Here is a 19,678-nt window from a genome sequence, read left to right on the forward strand (position 1 = left end):
GGCCTCCCGGGCTCTGCCCCTCCCGGCACTGCCCCCACCTAGCCGCAGCGCGGCGTGGCTCGGCATGGCGGGGTTGTGCTGCCCGCACAGGGTACCGCAGGGTAGCTACTGCCGCGCGGCCGCGGCCATGAACCTCTTGCTGGGCGTCTTCCACGTCCTCCTGCCCTGCTTTCGCCCCGGCGAGGCGCAGGGGCAAGGTGAGCGCGGCGCGGGGGCAGCCGGGGCGGGAGACGGCGCTGCGGGCGGGTCCCCGGGGCGGCAGCCGCGGTGGCGGCGCGGGGACACAAAGGAGCCGGGCCACGCTCCCCTTTCCCCGCCCTTCCCGATGCCCCCGGGCCGGGCGCGGCCGGCACATGTGTGCTTTCTCTTTCTGCCCGCAGCCATCGAGCCCATCCCCGGAGTGGTGGAGCTGTGGCAGGCCGAGGAGGGCGAGCTTCTGCTGCCCGCGCAGGTGAGGGGGCCGGGGGGCGGCTGCGGGGCGGGGCGGCGGCGGCGGCGGGGCCGGGCTGTCAGGCGGCGTCCATGTTCCCGGGGGCTGCTTCCCCTCCACGCCTTCCGCCCTCGGCCCCGGCTGGCCGCCTTCTGCCCGCGTGCCTTTTGTCGTTTTGTGAAGTATTTTTTTTATTTGTGAAGCCCGAATGTGCCTTTGCGTGGTAAATGCCGAATGTTCACACGGTAATTACGGATCTGTTTGGGTTAATCAGTCCGCTCAGGTGAAGCCATTTTCCGCCCTCCCCTAATGACGCATCATTTGTGATGTCACTCCCCGGGCCGTGGTGCATTTTGGTTTTGTTGAGCTCCTTTTGTCAGGCGGTAACAGAATGCGTTGAATTCTGCACAGAAAGAGGAGCAAGAATGGTAGAAGCACAGGGCCGGGCCTGGGAGGGAGTAGCGCTGACAGCGAGGCAGAGCTTTTGGCACCGCAGGCAGTCAGTGGGCACTGAGGGAGCCAGCTGTGCGCTGAGCTCTGTGCACCCAGGCTGCGTGGCTGGGAGCTGAGGAGCAGCGCTCCTTGGGGACATCTCCTGTTTGAAGGTGGTGGCAGAGCGGTTCTTTTCTCTGGAGCCATTATACAGTGCTTGGTGCTCAACCACTGGTAGCCACTAATGTAGAAGAATGCAACAGAACTGTCATTTTGCACCAAAGCTAGCTGGCATTGGGAGTTGCCTGCTGATGCCCAGCTTTCCATAGTTAATGTATTTTGCTGTTCAATATGTGCCCGGTGCTACTCAAAAGCATTAGATATGTTAGATGCATAGATGGGGACCTGATCCAGGTTTATAAATATCTGAGGTGTGGCGGCCATAGCGGTGAGGCCAGTCTCTTTTCAGTGGTACGTGGAGACAGGACGAGGGGAAACGGACATCAGCTGCAGCATAGGAAGTTTCGCACAAATGTGCGTAAGAACTTCTTCACAGTGAAGGTGACGGAGCACTGGAACAGGCTGCCCAGGGAGGTTGTGGAGTCTCCTTCTCTGGAGATATTCAAGTCTCGCCTGGACGCCTACCTGTGCAACGTGGTGTAGGGAACCTGCTTTGGCAGGGGGGGTTGGTCTCGATGATCTCTAGAGGTCCCTTCCAACCCCTACAATTCTGTGATTCTGTGATGCTGAGAGGAGGTGTGCAGTCCGTATGGCCAGAGCCCTTTGCATGCTCGAGTCCTCACCTTGGCATTAGGAAGCGTTGAGCGTAGGACCATGTAATGCGGTTGTTTATAGTTATTTTTCATTGCTGAGGAGTGATTACATCACATTTACATCCTGAAAAGATGAGCTCCTCTTGGAAAATGCTTTCTTCTTTGAGCATACCAATAGAAACGAGCTCTGGTATGGCTGCAGCTGAACTGGGTGTGAATGGCTCCTAAGCTTGGTGTCATTCAGTGCGTGACCCTTCTGTACCACTGAGGCAGCGAAAAGGCCAAGGCTGATCTTTCATTGTTTTAGAGGCAGCACTGGATATGCCAGAAATCAAACACATCTAGTTCCAGTTATGACAGAGCAAGAAGTGAAAATCACAATAGGCTTGCTGAAATGCAGTGCTGGCAGTAAAAGCCAGATGAACTAGAATCTGTGAGCGCTAGTTGTGCAGAGGCTGCTTTGCATTGCTTTCTCTTCAGAGCTGGAGGCTCAAGCAACATCTGCCTAGTGGGAGGCTGCTTGAACTACAGTGGCAGGGCCTGGGTTCCTCACGTAGGTTTTAGGACAAAAACTCAACCTTCCAGGCTCAGTCTTACTGCTCACATTTCTACTCCCCTGCAGGCTTTGGCTTAGCACCTCTCAGAATTTTCCATTTGGCGGAAGGAGACCTCTCCATGTCCCTGTAGATGTGGGGATAGACTCCTCAGTGACGAGCAGTGCTGCTGGCCTGCTGTTGCTGTTTTTAGCTGTCTTTGAGCTCCTGAGGGAAGGGGCGATGCTCTGTTTCAAGGGTCTTGGCTAGTGAAAGTAGTTCAGTGTCATAGCTCTGCTTCCATCTGGTTAGTACAGAGCTTGGCAAAAGTATTAGCAGGGCTCTTCTGATTCAGACAGCCACTTTTACCTGGTAACGTTTGAGTTCCCTTTCTTTGTTGGAGGGATGGTGAAACTCATTGGAGATTTTGCTGCTTGTTGGTAGCCACTCTGCATGAAACAGAGATGTGACTTGCTACTCCAAAGAAGCTGCTGCATTCAATTATTTGCAAGAGCAGGCATTCCCAGTTGGACACCCAGCGGGTTATTGCTCACCGTCCCTGCACCAGGATGGTGACAATGTACTGGGGAGGTAAGGGACTGCTGGAATGAACAGCTTCCTGCTCTTGGATCAGTAGGAGACCTTGTTTGATAAAGAGGTCTCCACATGGTTAAAGATAGGCCTGGGGGAAGGCACTGAATGCAGGAAATGTCCTGGTTCCTTGACCAAGTTCTTCCTCTTCTGTTTTGAAGGAAGGTGGGAGGAAAGGGGTGCAGCATAGTAGCAAGGACTTGCCATGCAGAAGGAAAGAACCTTAAGAAGGATCTGTGCGTGCTGCCCTTCCAGAGTACCTCCATCCTGCCTGCATGTCCTGAGCAGGATAGAGATAAGCTTGCCTTGTCTGCCTAGGCCTTTGGCCTTTTGTTGGCAGCCTGTCAGTGCTGTCTGATGCTTTTCCCTTTCTGTAGTGGCTTTGCACTATTATCTTATTTTCCATGCATCATCAGTTGTCTGTGACATAGCAATTTTGAGCGTTTCTTGCTGCATGCAGCAGTCAGATCGTTCAGTTGCCCAATCAGCTGCCAAGTTGCTCGTGCCTGCTTTGGTTTGTAAGGTTGCAAGCGGAATAAAGACATCAAGCTAAAAGGAAAGCGGTGGCATTTCAGTCTTTGTAGCCATCTCACAGTATCACTCTGCCAGCTTGAGCTGCATGTATGCTCACTGGAGCACAGCCGCCGATGCCTGCACGCCTCCACCCTCTTCACTCTACCTTCTGTTTCCTTCTGCCTCCCTCTCATTGTTTGTGGGCCCCTTCCCAACTTCCCTCCTGTATGAGGGAATAAGCTTCATGCCTTTTTTTTCCTTCTTTTTGTTTTTTATATCTTTCCCTCTCCTTGGGATTGTTAATGTCAGCATTGGCTTTTTCTGCAGTTTGCCGCAGAGTGGTGGGCTGGGGCTGGCCTGTGGCTGTGATGCCATGCCTGAGCCTGAGTGATAATGGGATATGTGAGCCAGGGAGAAGCTAGCGTGCTTCCACCAGTCCTCTTCCAAGAGTAATGACTTTGTCCTGGGTTCCCTTCTTGCTTTAAAATGGTGCAGTGTCCCAGCTTGCAGTACTGCTGATATTCCCCTTGGGCCCAGTTTCCCTTTCTCTACAAAGGTGGTGTCAAGTATGGAGTGGTTGCAGAGCTCCTGCTTTCTCTTCCTTCTTTTCCTCAGCCTCCTTTTTATAGCTTGATGATGTAAAATGTCTCTGAGGTGGCTGGAGTTTGGTTTTGCTTCCTTTTAGTTGTTCTTTAATTGCTGAAAAATGTGAAGCCTTGCCTGCCCTGACAGCTGGTAGATGAAAGGAAAGTCAGTGGGATTTTGATGCAGGAAGTATCGTGAAGTGAGAAAGCCTTGGTGAGAGCAGTTGTGATTTTTATTCAGACTCTTTATTATTGTGTGGATTTGGTTGGCTTTTTTGCAGCTTGTTAATATTAACTTAAATGAAATGCTCAGGAGAAGTCCCTTTGTCCCTTGAGACTCAAGCCCTTCTCTGTTTTGCTAAAGAGGGGAAGAAAGAACTTGAAGGGGAGCATTGTGAGGGGGTCAGGCCTTCAGTCTCCATGACCACAAAAAATGAATACCATCTGTTATTTATGGTGGACACCACTGAAAGGAGCTACTGGAGAATTGTGGCAAGATTATCAGAAAGTGCTCTGGTAAGTACTTGGAGAATCTGAGGGCAGTGGTGAACTGATTAGTTAAATATGGAGAAGGGTATTCAGTGGTTTCTTTGTAGCTCATGAAATCACTAAGGTTGGAAAAGACCACTAAGATCACCAGATCCAGCCCCAACCCATCCCCACCATTGATATTCCACTCTAACTCCCAGTGCACTGCATGATGACGTGATGAGGAATACCGATGGAGAACCGTAGAACTTTAGCACCCTTGAGCTGTGTTCCTCAGTGCAATTATTTCATTTTTAAGAGAAATAATGAAGGCTATTTCTGGGCCTTATCATGATCAAAAATGACAATAAGTCATCAAAGGGAATATAGATACCAAACATTCCTTTTATTTTTTCCCCAGTGTCTGTGTCATGTCTGTATGATGCAGTGGGTTTTCTGCTTTTCTTGGCTGCTGCAGGTAGGACATGAACAAAGTGGTTCTTTAGGGGAGTGGCTTGAGTACATTTGAATTTATTTGCAGGTCCCTAAGAAGCTACAGTGATTGCTTATTTCAGATACTATGATAATGTTTCAGGTTTTGAATTTTTGAGAAAGAGGCAGATGCCCCAGTGTTTGCTGTATCTTAATTGGTTACAGACATGAGGGAAGTACAGAGCTGCGTGGGCTTTTGCTATACAGGTTCTGCCTAGGTCTGTAAGATTTTTTTTTTTTTTTTCTTTTTGACCATGTAGTAGGGATTTGTCTTCAGTTCTTTGGTGCTGCTTGGACTAACAAAGTTAATTGCTCAGCTGGTTTTGAAAGCTGATGAAGACCTTGATCTAGTGTACGTACCTGTGATATAAGGCACTGTAGTATGTCATTCAGAGTGGCACGTCCTATCAGCTATGCTCAAATTAATACATGGAGTCACCTACTTCAAAGCAGGGCTTGTCAGAAGGCACACAATTTGTGTGAAAGCCTGAGACGGGCTTGGGGTGGAGATTATTTCTCTGGGCTGTAAAAAGGCCCTTGCAGCCTCCCAGTTCAGCTGCTGGATGTTGCTGATACAACTTAAGATGGTCTGGCCATGCAGCTTATACAGGAACTGCCAAGCCAGGCTCTATGCACTGTGTGACACGAGGGAGGCTCTTTCAGGGCATGAGATAAGCACCTGCCCACACTCAGGATGAGGTCTGGAGGGAGGGGGGATTTCACTTTCTTCTCAGGTTAGGCTTCTGTAGCCTGCATTTTGGCCTTGTGAACTACTCCCTTGTAGTACTTGTTTGGCAGTATTGTAGCTGGGGAAGCCTTGCTTGTTTTGGTGATTTTGTGTGTTCTTTTAAAAAATAAAAAAAATCACATCCTCAGTATAAGTGTATTTGTAGACTGTTGTATAGAGAGGAGGGAAGAAAGTTGGAGAATGCTGGAAATGGAGCCTGGCACATGTGCTTCAAAATCAGGGGTGGTTTTATTTATTTCTTTCTTGCACAATTGTATTTTCATGCTGTGATTGAAAAGTAGATTGGGAAGGTTTTCTTCATCATTGCTTAATAAAATTTGAAGAGTAGTAGTCATCACTAAGGTAATGATCATTAGGAGTGAAGACCGTAATGACAGTCCCAGGTTTCCAATGCCTGACAGATGTTAAGCCATTTAAAGGGAGAGTTAAGCCATTTAAAATGAGGATAGGTTGTCAGTCTGCCATGAGAGAGGTGGGTGAGGAGCCCTCTGGTTTTCCTCAGCATTGTACAGAGGTACTGGAAATGCACTGGGAGTTCAGAAGAACTGGAGAACAGATGGTGTCTTTGTGTCGTGCCTTATCGAAAGGGGCTAGCGGGCAAGGGTTGGCTCGATTCTCAGAGGCGTAAGGTGCACTCTTAATTTTAAAGTGGATTATTTTTTCCCCTACTATTCCATTGCTAAAGTTCATACCTGGTGTCTTATGGAACTACCGCCTGCTCCTGCAGGAACTGGAAGAGCTATTCTTGAAACTGTTAATCTCCCTAAAATCATGCCTCGTTCATTAGCACAGATTGGGTTGTTGTAATGTGTTCTGCTTCAAAATATATCTACAACTCTCCTGGAAATTTCAACCGGTCAGGAACACAGTTACCTGCTTGTTTTAACTGGATTTCCTGCAGGGAGCTTATTGAACCAGTGCATGAGTTCATTTCTGTAGGCAGCTCCAAGTGTTCAGTGGTGAACTGCAAGCTGGCACCATTTGTTTCCTTCATGTCTTAGAAATTATCTTCATCCAACCATTGAGCTATGCTCCAATTTTTGTGTGTTTTCCTGGTGGTTGGTAAGATCTGTATTTGGGATCGGAATGCCTTTGTTGGAACTCGCTGCCTTGTGCTTGCTTTTGGCATTACCACGTAACCTAAATGTTAAGGCATATTGCATCGTCTGATACTGGAAATGACGCTTACTTACACAGGGAACATAATTGGAAGGTGGAAGTCACCAACGTTGCTGTAGTTTGGAGGTGGTGGATGTTTTCAAACTTAAATTGGTTGTGTGAACAGAATTTGTGGGGGATGCATTTGTATATATACGTCTGTTAAATCAATGGCTGAAAAAATAATGGAATAGCTGTGATAGCTCACCACTTATTTGGCAAAATGAGCTGAGACCTCAAATGGAATGGCCAGTATCTACCTTACTTGGATCACAGAGGGATTGCTGAAGGAGTTTCAGATTTTTCCTTTTTTATCCGACAAGTCAGAGTAGTTCAACTCCAGCAGAATTAGAAATAGTGCGTATATCCTGTGCATGCTGTAGTAATGCTGAGATCCTTACCAAGTGCTCTTTTTTTTGGTAGGCTGATTCTGAGGAGGATGTAGAAGAGCATCCAGAAGAGCAAAGGTAAGCAAAACTCAAAAGAAAACAAGAGTACTGAAACTTATATTTTTTTTGTTTTTGGAAATATATATTATTTTCAATACTTGTGACTTAGTGGTTTCTCTTCTAATATTGATATTACTTTGTTAGCGAATCCAGGAAGCAGTACATATGAGGCTGAAATAGCCTCTTGCATCTGTTTCTCTTTATTTTATCTCTAAGCTGTGTTAAATTTCATTGCTTTTGCGCACGCGCACACAAAAAAATCGCATACTTATCAATTCTGCTTTATGGTATATTTTATAATTCATTTATTTAAACAAGAGGATGATTTTGAGATCCAGAACATGCAAATGTAAGTAGTCTCGGAGTGCTAGCGTGTACCAGGAGGACAAGGAGAACTTATGTTATTATGTTGCTGTGGAACGATAAATAGTCCACTTTATTCTTTGAAGTCAGATAAATAATAAAAGTGTTAAGAAACGTGGCCTTCAGCTTTGCTATTTCTGTTAGTACCAGGCCTCCTCTGTTTCAAGGTGTTGGGTAAATAGTGTTGCAGATTATTTCATGTTTTGAATACACATTTTGTTTCTTCTGAGCATCCAGATTAAAATGCTTGGACATTTACCAGTGAAACAGTTCCTTCCTTTGGTATGCGTTAATGTGGGTACAGCTTTCTATGCCATGCCAATCACAAAGATCACAGGACTTAAAATAAACACTTAATGCCACTGTGTTCTGACGGCTGCAGTTAGCCAGAAATGCTTTTCTCATTTGTCTCCTGTCTTTGCCCTTAGCTGGGGTTTGAGAGCGAGTAGATCTGATAAAACACAAGTGCTGCTGGGATTTGGCAGTGGGGGTACGTACAGGGATGGCAATGATTGACCAGTTCTGTGCTGGAATGCTTCTTCACAGAGCTTTTTCCCCCCCTCTTGCTGCCTCATCAGGAGCCTTCTTTTCTGAACCCAGGATAGGGCCCTTGTGGCCCGTTTGTGTGGAGATGACAAAATGGCGTGGAAAGAGGGTGGGAATGTTACTGCTGCCTCTAACAGGTGTTGCTGACAGTTTGTGCGTAGTTACATCCCCTGATTCATATCTGCAGAAGGGAAAAAGAATCATTTTTTCTCCTCTTTGAGAAAAGAAGGGTGGGTGAGGTGAAATCTGGCATTTTCCCCGCGTAAATACAGAACCTTCTGTCTTTCTGCTGGGGATTAGTATGGTTTTGATGCATAATTTTTATTACATGCCTAAACGTGCTCTTTTTCTTGAGATGTCATCAGAAGACAACAGCCTCAAATGCTGTGCTTAAGGTGGTTACTGAGAAATAGGAAAAAATGATTTGACATTCTGTCATTCAGATGCTTAAAGACTCTAATAATTACTCATTTCCAAAAATGAGCACATTTTATGGAAATACAGCTTCTAAGGCTCACTGTTCGTGGATGGAAACACTCTTCTGTTGTCATACTCAAACTCTTGAGGAAACTTGTCTAAACACGTACTGATTTGTGCACACCTTTCAAACGGTTCTGGCTTGCTGCAGTGCCTATAATGACACAATTTGTGCTTATAGGAAGGAATGTAATGAAGAAGACCTAGCAAAAATCTGTTGGAAGGGCTAGAACTTGCTAGGTTCTTTCCAGATTAACTTTGATTCCCTTGATTTATGTCACAGTGTGCTGAAGTCATGGGGATTTCCTTTTCTTACAGCAGCAAAACATGAGTGCTCACAGAATCTCCCATCTTGTCTGCCAACATGCCCTAGGGAAGTCAGCTAAACATGCTGCAGTTCCCCAGAGCACTTGAAGCAAAGGATCTGGAAGCAGCAGTGTGAATGGAAGTTAATGGAAACGGAGAATTCAGAATTTTCCCCAGAGCTGAAGAAAGCAGAATGTTCAGCATTTTGGGGCATGAATGAGAAGGTTTCTTCCCAAAATGCTGTTTTATTCATTTTTAAATTCTAGACTAATGGGCTCTCCTGGGAGCTTGTTAACCTACTTCAAAACGGTAAAGCATTAACCGTCTGTTGGCCGACTTCCTGTCTACGTGCATCATGGGATCTTCCTTTTTGGGTGGTCTTCCTTTGCTGCTGCTTTTGTGTGATTGCGCTAGAGGAATGGATGTTGTCACATTGTTTATGCCTTGATTAAATACAGAAGTTTGTGTGGAAGTGACAAGCTGTTGTCAAAATACTAGTTTTTGCAAAGAGCTGTTCAGAGGTGAATGGGAAGTGTTTGTTTTGGAGCCTACAGGCTTGCACTTGCCCTGAGTGAGAAGAAGGTAATTAGCATCTTCTTCATATCCAGTCTACAATTCCCAACCTTCAGATTGTTTGGATGCTACCATAGGTTGCTTTTCTCTGCTTTCTGTCTTCCTGGATCAAACTTTACAGTAAGAAATACTGGACCACAGATACTTGCCTTGCTGGATGTACTGTTTCAAGCCACAGTCTTTGACAGACTGAGTCATGCTCATTTGGTCTAACCTGTTAAAAGAAAACTTTACATTTCTTTAAGTTTTTTCTTACATTTGAAAGTCAAGAGTGAAAAGATGCCTTCTGGAAAGGTAACTTTGGTTCAAAATACTAGAAGAATGTTGGTGATAGGTGTTGACAGAAAAGACTCTCTTGTGTTGAGGAACAGCACAGCTGGAAGTAACTGGATTTGAAGACTTAAGTACTTTCTTTATTACACTTCCGCTAAAGCAAAGTAAGTCAAAAGGTACAGTACTGTTCAGTGATGTGCACAGGTGATTCATTTGAATTGTCTTTCCTCTTCAGACACTGAGCTACCAAAAGAAAAAAGAGTTTTCCAAGGTATGACATTCTTCATCTGTCGTTTTGAAATAACACTTGCAGTACTGCAAATAAAGTTGCACTCAGTAAAACAATCCAAGCAAATGCGGTTGTGTGCACCTAATATGCACCAACCACCTCTGGTGGGTTCTTGCTACTAGAACGCTTCAGCCTCCAGAGTTGCAGCAGGCATTCAGCACTTTCACCCCTCCTTATTGTGCAGTGGGATTGCTCCTTCTCTCACGGTTTTTTGCTATATCTGTGCTTTAGATGTGGAGGGAAATGGGGAAGTAAAGATAGCAAAGGAGTACTGACACATTGCTGTTTCCTGGCATTGGCCAGCGAAACGTTTAACATTGCTGAGGTGTGATAAAGTTGGTAATCTGGAAGGATTTAAGCTAACAGCTGGGAAGTTCAGGGTGTACTGTTTGTCTGAGACAACAATGCAGTCAGGGTACACAACTGCAAAACTACATGGTCAGTACTTCTGCAGGTACTTAGGAGGTGAAGGTACAGTGCTTTGTCTGGGAACTAGCATACTTCACGTTGTAAATTTCTGAGTAGCAGTTTCTCACTGATGACAATTCTATCGCTTCTGTGCTCGCAGATGAGTTTGGTACTGTACTATCTGTTAAGTCACTTTGGAAATCTAAAAACTTACCCAGATGACTCATCCTCAAAAAAGCCTATGACTTAGTGCCATAATTTGACAGTTCAGTTCTTGGAAAGTAGTGCCATGGAACTGATATAAAGCTTGTGTGCCAGAAATTTGGCTTTGGTGCTCAAGTCAGGAAAAAAATAGTTTAGGATCAACTTAATTTTTTTTTTTTGTACTGAAAATAATGAAGATAGATTTATTTATTTTTTCTTTATCAAAACAAATCATAGAATCATGGAATCATAGAATCACTCAGGTTGGAAAACACCTTCAAGATCAAGTCCAATCAAAATTCAGAAAGGCATCCCAGCAAGGGGAAAAACTATTGTCCAAATACAAAGTACAGTTCAAAGTGGTGTTTGCTTATTAAGCATTTTTACTAAGGTCAAAGTTGAGAAAGTTATTAAAATGGAGAGCTGGAAAGTCACCTGGGAATGTGGAGGTATGATGTTTAAGTGGTTTAAAAGGAACCATCCTAAAACAGTGTTTTCAGCCAAGCATCAGTCCAGTACCACTAACCATGTAGGTTCCACTAGGTTTACCGTTTTCCCCAAGCCAAGTATTTGAAAAAATTGTTGTGGGCTTTTCCTGGAATATATGGTTCTGCAGTATGCCCGAATGGGTGTCTTCACTGAATTATACCAAAAAAACCCCACTTTGATATTGGTTAATTTTTGTTTTTAATTGATATGTTGCTTTTGTTGCATCCTACTTAGAACTTCTCCAAGTCACCAGCGGACTTGTCATCTTAAGGTTTGTTGGGTGCATGAAGAAATGAATGTTATGTAACTGTTAGAAGTGGAAGTGGGAAACACACATCTACCTGTTGTCTTTGCACTCCTCATAGGTAACACGGGGGATTCTGTGAAGATATAATAATAAATTAAAAAAAAAAAAAAAGTCCACTAGAGAAAATTGTTGGAAGGTCAACAAGGAATCTCTTGTAGATGAAGAAGGAAATATTGGCAGTACTCCTACTCTCCTAGGTTTCTGTCAGGTGTGGCTGGGGTGGCATACTGAATTCCTGCTTCTTTAATTTCTTTATCTCCATTTTATAAGTTTCAATTCATTCACTGATGAACTTTGCCTTGATGAACTTTGCATTGTATGCTGTTAGGGACAGCTGTGCTCCTTGTGTGTGTTACTCCTTCCAAAACATGGGTTCTTTTGCAATTGTCGCTTGTCTCCTGATACGGGGAGTGAAAGACATGCTTTTCCCCCCCCACTAAATGTGTCAGCTACCTTCTTTTTTATTTCAGAGTCATTTTCAACCCTTTCTGAAATGAGAACAGCAGCCAGGGCAGCTGGGTGCTTCAGGTCAGATAGGGAAGCTCCTGCTGGGTAGTGGACATATGCTGCTGAAGGAAACTCTCTCCCATGTAATGAACCAATTGAAAAAGAAATACTGTGCTTTGCGTTGTGGAATTCTTTTTCTTCTTTTAATTTCTTCCTCATTTCCTCTTCCTGCTTTGTCTTCCCACATATCTTTTCCATACTTACAGCATTGTTTCTTTCTTCTCATGCTTCCTGTACAGGCCTGGGATGGTTGTAGTTCCAAGCCACGTGGCAAGGCTGCCTTGCCCTCTCTGCTGTCTGAGCACTGTCCCCTGTCTTCAGCAGCTCTACAAGTCAGATCAGAAGACAGCTCTGGTTTCAGAACACTTCTTTGCCTTAGTTTTTGCCAGACTAACATTGGCCTGCCATCATTCTGTTTTCTTCTGCAGCCTCCTCCTTCTGCCCCCTTGCTTTCACACTGCCCACTGCTGAACAGAATGCTGAAGGTGTGCATTCATGCCCGAGCCTCGTTGTATACCATTTTAATTTCTTTCAGGCTTTTGCTAAGGTGTACGTAGCCTGTACTTTGGGATGGGGTCTGCTCGTTAGAGCTCAACCAGGCCTTATCTGAGCATATGGAATAAGGGTGCCAGGTCTCCTGCTCCATTGGTTTTGGTATTGGTGCTGAAGCTGGAAGGAGTGGTGGCATGGGCTGCTAGCGCGGCTGTGCCTAAAAAATGTGTGGGTGGATTTGGAATGGCATGCAGTCTGCTGGTGCACCCCAGCGCTGTTGGGGAACCAGGCTGCCTTCTACTTCAGCAGAACCTGACTTGCTGTCACACACAGGACAGGAAGGCACTGTGTGCTGTGAGAGAGAGGGGAAAAAAAATGAAATCAAACAGCTGCTGTGGCATTTTTGTCATTGTCTTAATCATCATAATCTCAGTGTCATCTTAGCCAGCGTGTTACTTCTGTATTGTAAGTAGTTCAGAGTAAGAACTCTCCTCTTACACTTCTACTTTTATATTTTAATATACTTATAATGATTTCACATGCTCATTAATCTCAAGATTATCCTTCTGATTTGTGGACAGCAGGACACAACATACTTAGCTTTATAAGTGTATCATTGCTCAATTAGTTTTACTTCCATGATAGTTGCCATTTAGTTCTCTTTTTTAATGAGAGTTTTATTCTTAGTAATTGTAATCACACTATTATGCAGTTAAACAGTAGACATTTGGAATAATTAACATTGTCAGCAGTCTCAAAATGGGTACCCTATAATTATTTGGAGTTTTAGTTTTCCCGTTGTTACAGATTGGGAAATCGTTACAAAGCAGGAAAAATAAAACAGCTTGTTTGGGGATTTGCAGAGTCCACTTTGGAATCATAAGCACCAGCGTGTTGGCTTGATTTCTTTAGCTGACTATAAAGTTACCTGAAATGTCTCTGTGGCACGGTAAAGTATTGCAGGCAGTGCTGTTACCTTCCTCTCATCTTCCTAGTCAGAGGCAAAACAACTCTAGCTTCTAGCACCTCACCTATTTTAATTTGATGAGGAAACGTGCCCTGGGAAGGCAGAGTTCCCACCCTGGCAGTGTGTCTGAGTGGTGTGACTTGTAGGTAGTTGGGTGAAGGACCCTTCTTGGTAATTTTGGTATTTGCTGTGCCAACATAGGTAGAAACACAGTCAGAAAATCAAAGCAAGTAGCTCATCTGTGCCACTTTCAGTTCAGTCTTGGTTATAAATTCAGACCCAAAGTGATGTAGAAATAAGGCTGCATTTTTTTTTTTTTTTGTCTTGGTAACTTTTAGAAAGTGCAGTGGAAATACAATTAGGCAATGACAACTTGAGGCAGTGGCTTTTTTTGGGGAGGTTATACAAAACAGACTGTTTTCTGGAGAACAACTGGGTCTTGTGTAAGTTTTAAACAAAACAATTTCTCAATCAGAACCAATCACTGTGAAATTTTACCCTCAGAATTATGAAGGAAAATTAGAGAGAATGGAATAGTGTTCCCCAAGAGGATGGTGGGAGATAGGGAGATAGCCTTCTGGTCTTTTTTGTGAACTTTCTCATCTTTGTGAACTTGTTGGCTTCTGGACTGGTATGAGGGATCTGCTGCAGTAGTTGGCAGTTCGCCATCTCACCCACATGGAAATCCACAGATCAAAATTAAGAAACTTCAAGCCCAGGATAATAGGTGTTGTTACCATGCTAAAAGCCAACTTTTGCAGTAAAGCTTTGTGAAAGCACACGAAGAAGCTGCAAAGCCTTGGAAATAGAAAGGAGCAAGTTAAAATAGTGTAAAATGTTCATTGCTGTTGAAAGTGCACAGTCTTGTCCGTGATTCATGGTTTTCTTGCGTTTTGTTTAGAAGCTGAACTTTCTGACATAGTATTTCTTGGTGTTGGTTTGGTGTTTGTTCACAACAGCATACTGCTTCAGCAGACATGAGAAATGCAGAAAACAGCTCACTGCTTCTTAAGCCTAGATTGTTCAGAAACTGTTCTTTCAAACTGTGGGATGGTGACTGACACAGTAATGTAGCTGAGCCTTTGTTATAAGTGACCTCAATTCATTTGCACTCCTAACATTTGAAGCTGACCGGGCCCCTGCAAAGGCTTGTACATCAGTGGGTTGATAACTTCACCAACTTTAGACAGACTAGGAAGACTCTCAGAAACCTGAATGACATATGTAAAGAAGAAAGTGACCTTTAGTCAAAACTGATCTGACGTTCTTATGTATATTTTCCGTATTTCTTTTTTTGTAGGTAGATCGTTTGCCCCCCACTACTGTAATGTTCCTCTCTGGGAACTAGTAATTTTCTTAGAGAGAATGAAGAATAGTCTCTTCTTTGTGTATCTCAGAAACCTTGTGTCAATAATAAAAAGCTACCTTTGAACTGAAATGGGTAGGCAGTCTCAGCTTAGCAAAGTGGACAAAACAGTAATAGGTGAGCAGTTCATGTTCTGCTTTTTTTTTATTCTCTGCTACTTTCTGCCTTGTTGGTAGCACATGTATATTTATTTTCTTAGTGAGACTTTCCCAGCTGTTTTTTAATCATGTGTGAATGCTTATGCATAAGCTAGCAGAAAGTTAATAATTTTTCCTGTTTTACTGTTCTTTATTCCTCTTTATGCCTTTTGAATGCTGTTGTGTTCCTGCAGTGCACTTCTCCTCTCCTGATTTACAAGGGGTCTTCTTCCTTTGCCAGAGGCTCCAAAGTGGGATTGTTAATAGTCTCAGACTTACAGTAGCTTTAGAGACAAGTTTTGAGTAATTTCAAACATCTGCAATCAACTCCTGCAAAGTTATTTAAAAGCTGACGTTGTTTGGCAAGCAGTGGATCCAAATGGTAATACTTCAAAGAATTTAAGTTTGTTGGTGTGCTGAGGTCTTGACCTTTCCTGTGAAGCTGCTTCCGTTGTTTCTGCAGTTTCTGGTTATCAGAATTAAGTCAAGAAATGGCCACTTGGCATCCTGCTTCCCCTGGTGCTCTGGCCTCTGTGAGCATTCCTCCATGGGCAGCGCATGGGCTTTGGGGTGGGATTGGGCAACTCCATACAGTGCTCAAGCTGTAGGTACTTTGTTTCTCATTAGTGAGAACAGAAATGGGTTTAGCAGTCATGTATCAAAGCAAAGTTAGACCATGTGCATATTAGTGTATGGATTTGAATGCTGTTCCTTGATATTTAGGACCTGAGTCCTTGCTTGCCTGAGCAGTGAGTTAGGAATACCCTTAGAACAAAGAGGGACTTTGGAGACTTATTTAACTCCAAGCCAGTAGGCTGTGCGATGTTTTTAGCACTGGAGAGAAGAAAAAACAGATGCGTGCTTGTTTTTGTGTTGTCAGGAGGATTCTCTGCATGAGGTCTGAGATCCAGAGGTTCCTGTGTTCTACAGTGCTTTTCAATTCCATAGCCATAGTGCTCTTCGATAAACGTTGCCATTCCCACAAACAATTGCCAAGACCTGTGCACTTTTGAAGGCTCTCAAACCTTCTCGGTTTTTTTTTTTTTTTGGTTAAGTTTCTTATACTCAGAGCATCCAAGAGCACCATGGTCTCAAGGATTCACGTGATGGGACCACTCAGAAGCTGTTGTCACCTTCTGTAGACTGGGTGTTTTATGAGCAGATGGGATATCTGTATGCATCTCAGTTTGAAAACCATTAGCAGTTGTTAGTGCACAATCAAGCTGAGTCTTGGGAGAGTTGTGGCATAAATGACAAAACAGACTGATTTTTGTTGGAGAATTATTTGTCATGATACAGTAGTTTTCTTTGATAGTAAATTGCTATAATTCATTAAAAATGGTTATTATGTTTGGTAGAAAATAAAACAGTAATTTTAAAGTTCATGTATTATGCTTGCCTGATTTGATCAGGTTGTGTTTGCTGGGATTAGTGCAAAAATTGCTGTGCTGTTTGCTCTCTACTTGAAAAGTGGAGCAGTCTAATGAGACACAGTGGTGATGATCATGTTGCACTGATCAGAATAAAAAGTTTTGTCTGCAGATGTTTTCTGCATTGAATTGTATTGTCTTACTGATTGAAGTTGTGGCTTGGCATTTTGCAGTTAAGGTCTGTACGATAGACTTACTGCCAAAAAAAAGGTAAAGACCTTAACAGAGCAAGAATGAACGTGCTAACCCAGTAAGCATAAACATGTAATTTCTGTATTTTTTATGGAATTGGAACAGTGACGTGTTGCAATGCCCTTAGGAAGTGCAGTACCATAGACCATTTTGCAGCTTCTTTTCATGTTGTGGCTTTACTGTGCTCATTTTGTTTTTGTGCTTGCTTGCTTGCCTGTTAGTGCTTTGTGCAACGTGCATCATTGATTTGTCTAAATTTTGATTCCTGGCAACTGGAGGAGTGTGGGGATTTGAAGGGCCCATACTTGACCTACTCCTTGACCCGTGCTTTATGTTCTTTGTTGCTGTTAACTGCCTTTCTTCAATAGTTATTGTCCAATTTTTGTCCTGATGTGCTCCCTCTTTTATTCAAAGCTTTTGCTGCAAACAGCTGCCTGCAGCCCATGAGTTGCCTGCAGTCTGCTTAGGTATTCCTGTGGCCTGCTGGTGACCTATTTTCTGGGCATTTAAATTCTCCTTCTGAAAAGGGGGCATTGCTGCCCTTTGTGAGTGGTCCCAGCGTTGCTGGGATAATGTGTCTGGTCCTCCAGATTCATGTAGATGCTCTAAAACAACCACCAGCGCACTTTTCCATCCCTGCATTTTCAGGCTTGCTTGGTGGTTTTCATCCTTGCTAGCTGTTAATGCCTTCTGCTGAATTTTACAAACTGTGGAATGGTAAGGTGAGGTGTCAATAAATAAATATGGTGGTAGTACAATTCCATGTATTGTCTACTGCTCACCATAGGCTGGGGCAGCACCTCATGCTTCCTGATTTTTCTCTATCCTTTTGCCACTGTTCTGACAGAAGCTATGTCTTTCAGCCATCAAAGATTGTTCTTTCAAAGTTCTGTTGCTCCTTTTGTGTGTGCGTGTGTGTGTTTGGCATTCCCACATGGGACTGTGCAGAGAAGGGAGCAGGGAGAGGAGCACAGGTCAGTTGGTTAAGATGACCTTGGACTCCAGAGGAATCCTTGGTCTGCAAGTAGCAGCGTTCCCCTGACATGGAGAGCTTGGAAAGCTCCAACTTAAATAGATCAGTTTTTGAAGAGTGCAGAAGCAAAGAGCATCATTTTATTAAGTGAAAGCAGATTTCTGGTTTATGAGGGTCATTAAGACACAAAGCTTTACAGATCTTTGTCCTCAGAGCCACATGTGAAAATGCTGTGCTTGCAGAGGCTTGTTTCTTTTCCCTTTCTTCTTATTGACCACGGGGGGTTAAAAGCAATGGGTTGACATTTTAGCTCATTTGTTTTGAAATAAAGGAGGAAATACTAGAATCTAGGGGAGGTAAAGTCTTAATATAGTACCTAATTGCAGTATTTTTTTGAACTGATGCAAAATACGAAAAGCTGACTTCCTGTCTTTTTTTTTCTTTCTCCAACTCATTTTTCTCCCTTTCTTTACCCACTAGCTATCGTACCCAAGGAAGCAGACAGGACTCCGGGTGCCTGTTGGTTAGGCATCAGAGCCTATGTGCCAGCTGTAATAGAGGAGTGTTTTGATGGTGGCCGTTCTGTTAATTAACCTGTGGAACAGGTTGTGTTTCACATGGTTCTCCTTTATTTAATAGTAGGAAGTTGCAGCGTTGTGTACACCAGAAGAAACTGGCATATAGTCTGCTTTGCATTGGCTTCAACGCATTCCAGATGTTTTGTAAGGACCCGATTTCTGCAATAAGCTCTCTAACTACTAATCCTAATAATGCTAAAATTTTTGAGATTTTGCCAATTTGGATCTTCTAGTATAATTTTTTTCATAATATCTTTTTTATTTTTTAACAACACACTTTAATAGAGCATAAATATTTGGTAGTACTGAGGAGCAGGTAACAAATATATCAAGAATGCTTCTTTTTATTAATAGCACTATGCAGTGGAAGTGGCATTTCATTTTGCATGCCTGACCAAGAGTGCTGGTGATGTGAGACAGATGCACAAGCTGGGTATTTTGGAAGGTAAGCAAGGGGAATTCTGCAGGCTGTCCTCATGATGCCATGGTCAGAATGTGGAAATGATCTGATGTTGCGGGGGCTTTCCCCCTTTTTCTGTCTGCAGATAGGGATGTGCTTGGAAGTGTAACCAGTGTTGTGTGTGGCGAGCTGGTTCTTGTTTCAAGAAACACTTAGATACACTAGGAGACATGATTTAATGGGGAAATATTGGTGGTAGGTTGACAGTTGGACTGCATGATCTTGGAGGTCTTTTCCAATTTTCCAACCTTTGTTCCTTCCTGTGGGAAGGAAAAGCTTCTAGCTGGATGGTTGGTGTAGGTGGCTGGAGTATTGAAGTGTACAGATGGAGATGAAAATGCATAGGTGCAGTGAGTTAATAAAACATGAATGAATGGTAAGTCTTCAATGTTAAAATCCAAAAAGTTCTTCTTAAGAAAAAAGTTCAGTATTTCTGTAGAAAATACATGTCCATTCAGTATATTCAACATCATGTGTTGACTCCATCAGATGGCAGACAATCTGGTAGGCTACTGCTGAAGGATGAAAAACTTTGTGGAATGACACTGAAACAAGGAGAGGGGGAGCAAAAAGGATATGATGCATCCTGGCTGGGAGGAGTGAGAACCAAGAGCAGGGTGATGCTCTTAAGAGATGGAGAGGTGATTTGGGTATGAAGCTGCTTTTTCTCTGATGCTATTTGGTTACTGACTGGTGCTTATCTTTTGCTTTCCCCCATAACATTTCATAGTGGCCCCAGGGATAGGAGCGCAGTGTTTGTCCTTGCTCCTGGAGCCTACTGCAAATGAAGGAAGATTGTGTAATTGCAGTTTCACTCTGGCATCGTGCTTTAAAGTACCTTAAAGAAAAGTGAAGCCTTTCTCTTTTCCTTTCTTTCTCCTTTTGAATTGTATTTCCATGGTCATATGATACAGCTTGTGAAAATGCTATTTGGTGATATGAAAAATTAGAGATTCTTGGGAAGCCAGTGTGTATTGTGTAAATTCTAGATAGCTTCCACATACCTGAGAAAGTCTTGCATGAAGTTTCCTCTGCTGGGGGAGAGAATTAAGACTTTTAATAAGTGTGACAATCAACAGCAGCTCCGACCTTTTACCTTGTAAAATTAAAATTAAGATAGCAGTGAGAGCTGGGCTTGGTGTGTTGATCCAGCAGAAGTTTGGTGAAGAT

The 19,678-nt window shown here is 43.5% G+C and overlaps 1 protein-coding gene across 5 annotated transcripts in view; it reads left to right on the forward strand.

The window, feature by feature from the left end:
* The window catches only part of TMEM131L (transmembrane 131 like), a 69,785-nt gene continuing 50,107 nt past the window's right edge, over window positions 1-19,678 (forward strand). For 3 of the 5 annotated variants that reach the window (XM_085221959.1, XM_085221960.1, XM_085221961.1), the window contains exons 1-3: window positions 4-197; window positions 381-451; window positions 7,146-7,189. In XM_085221959.1, the coding sequence (XP_085078085.1) occupies window positions 65-197; window positions 381-451; window positions 7,146-7,189 (248 nt within the window). In that variant the 5' untranslated portion in view covers window positions 4-64. Of the gene's footprint in view, window positions 198-380; window positions 452-7,145; window positions 7,190-19,678 lie in introns of all 5 variants that reach the window. The other 2 variants (XR_014882799.1, XM_085221963.1) reach the window with 2 other exon arrangements.

The sequence above is a fragment of the Meleagris gallopavo genome, chromosome 4 (assembly GCF_905368555.1).
Source record: "Meleagris gallopavo chromosome 4, MGAL_WU_HG_1.1, whole genome shotgun sequence".
NCBI classification, from domain to species: domain Eukaryota; kingdom Metazoa; phylum Chordata; class Aves; order Galliformes; family Phasianidae; genus Meleagris; species Meleagris gallopavo.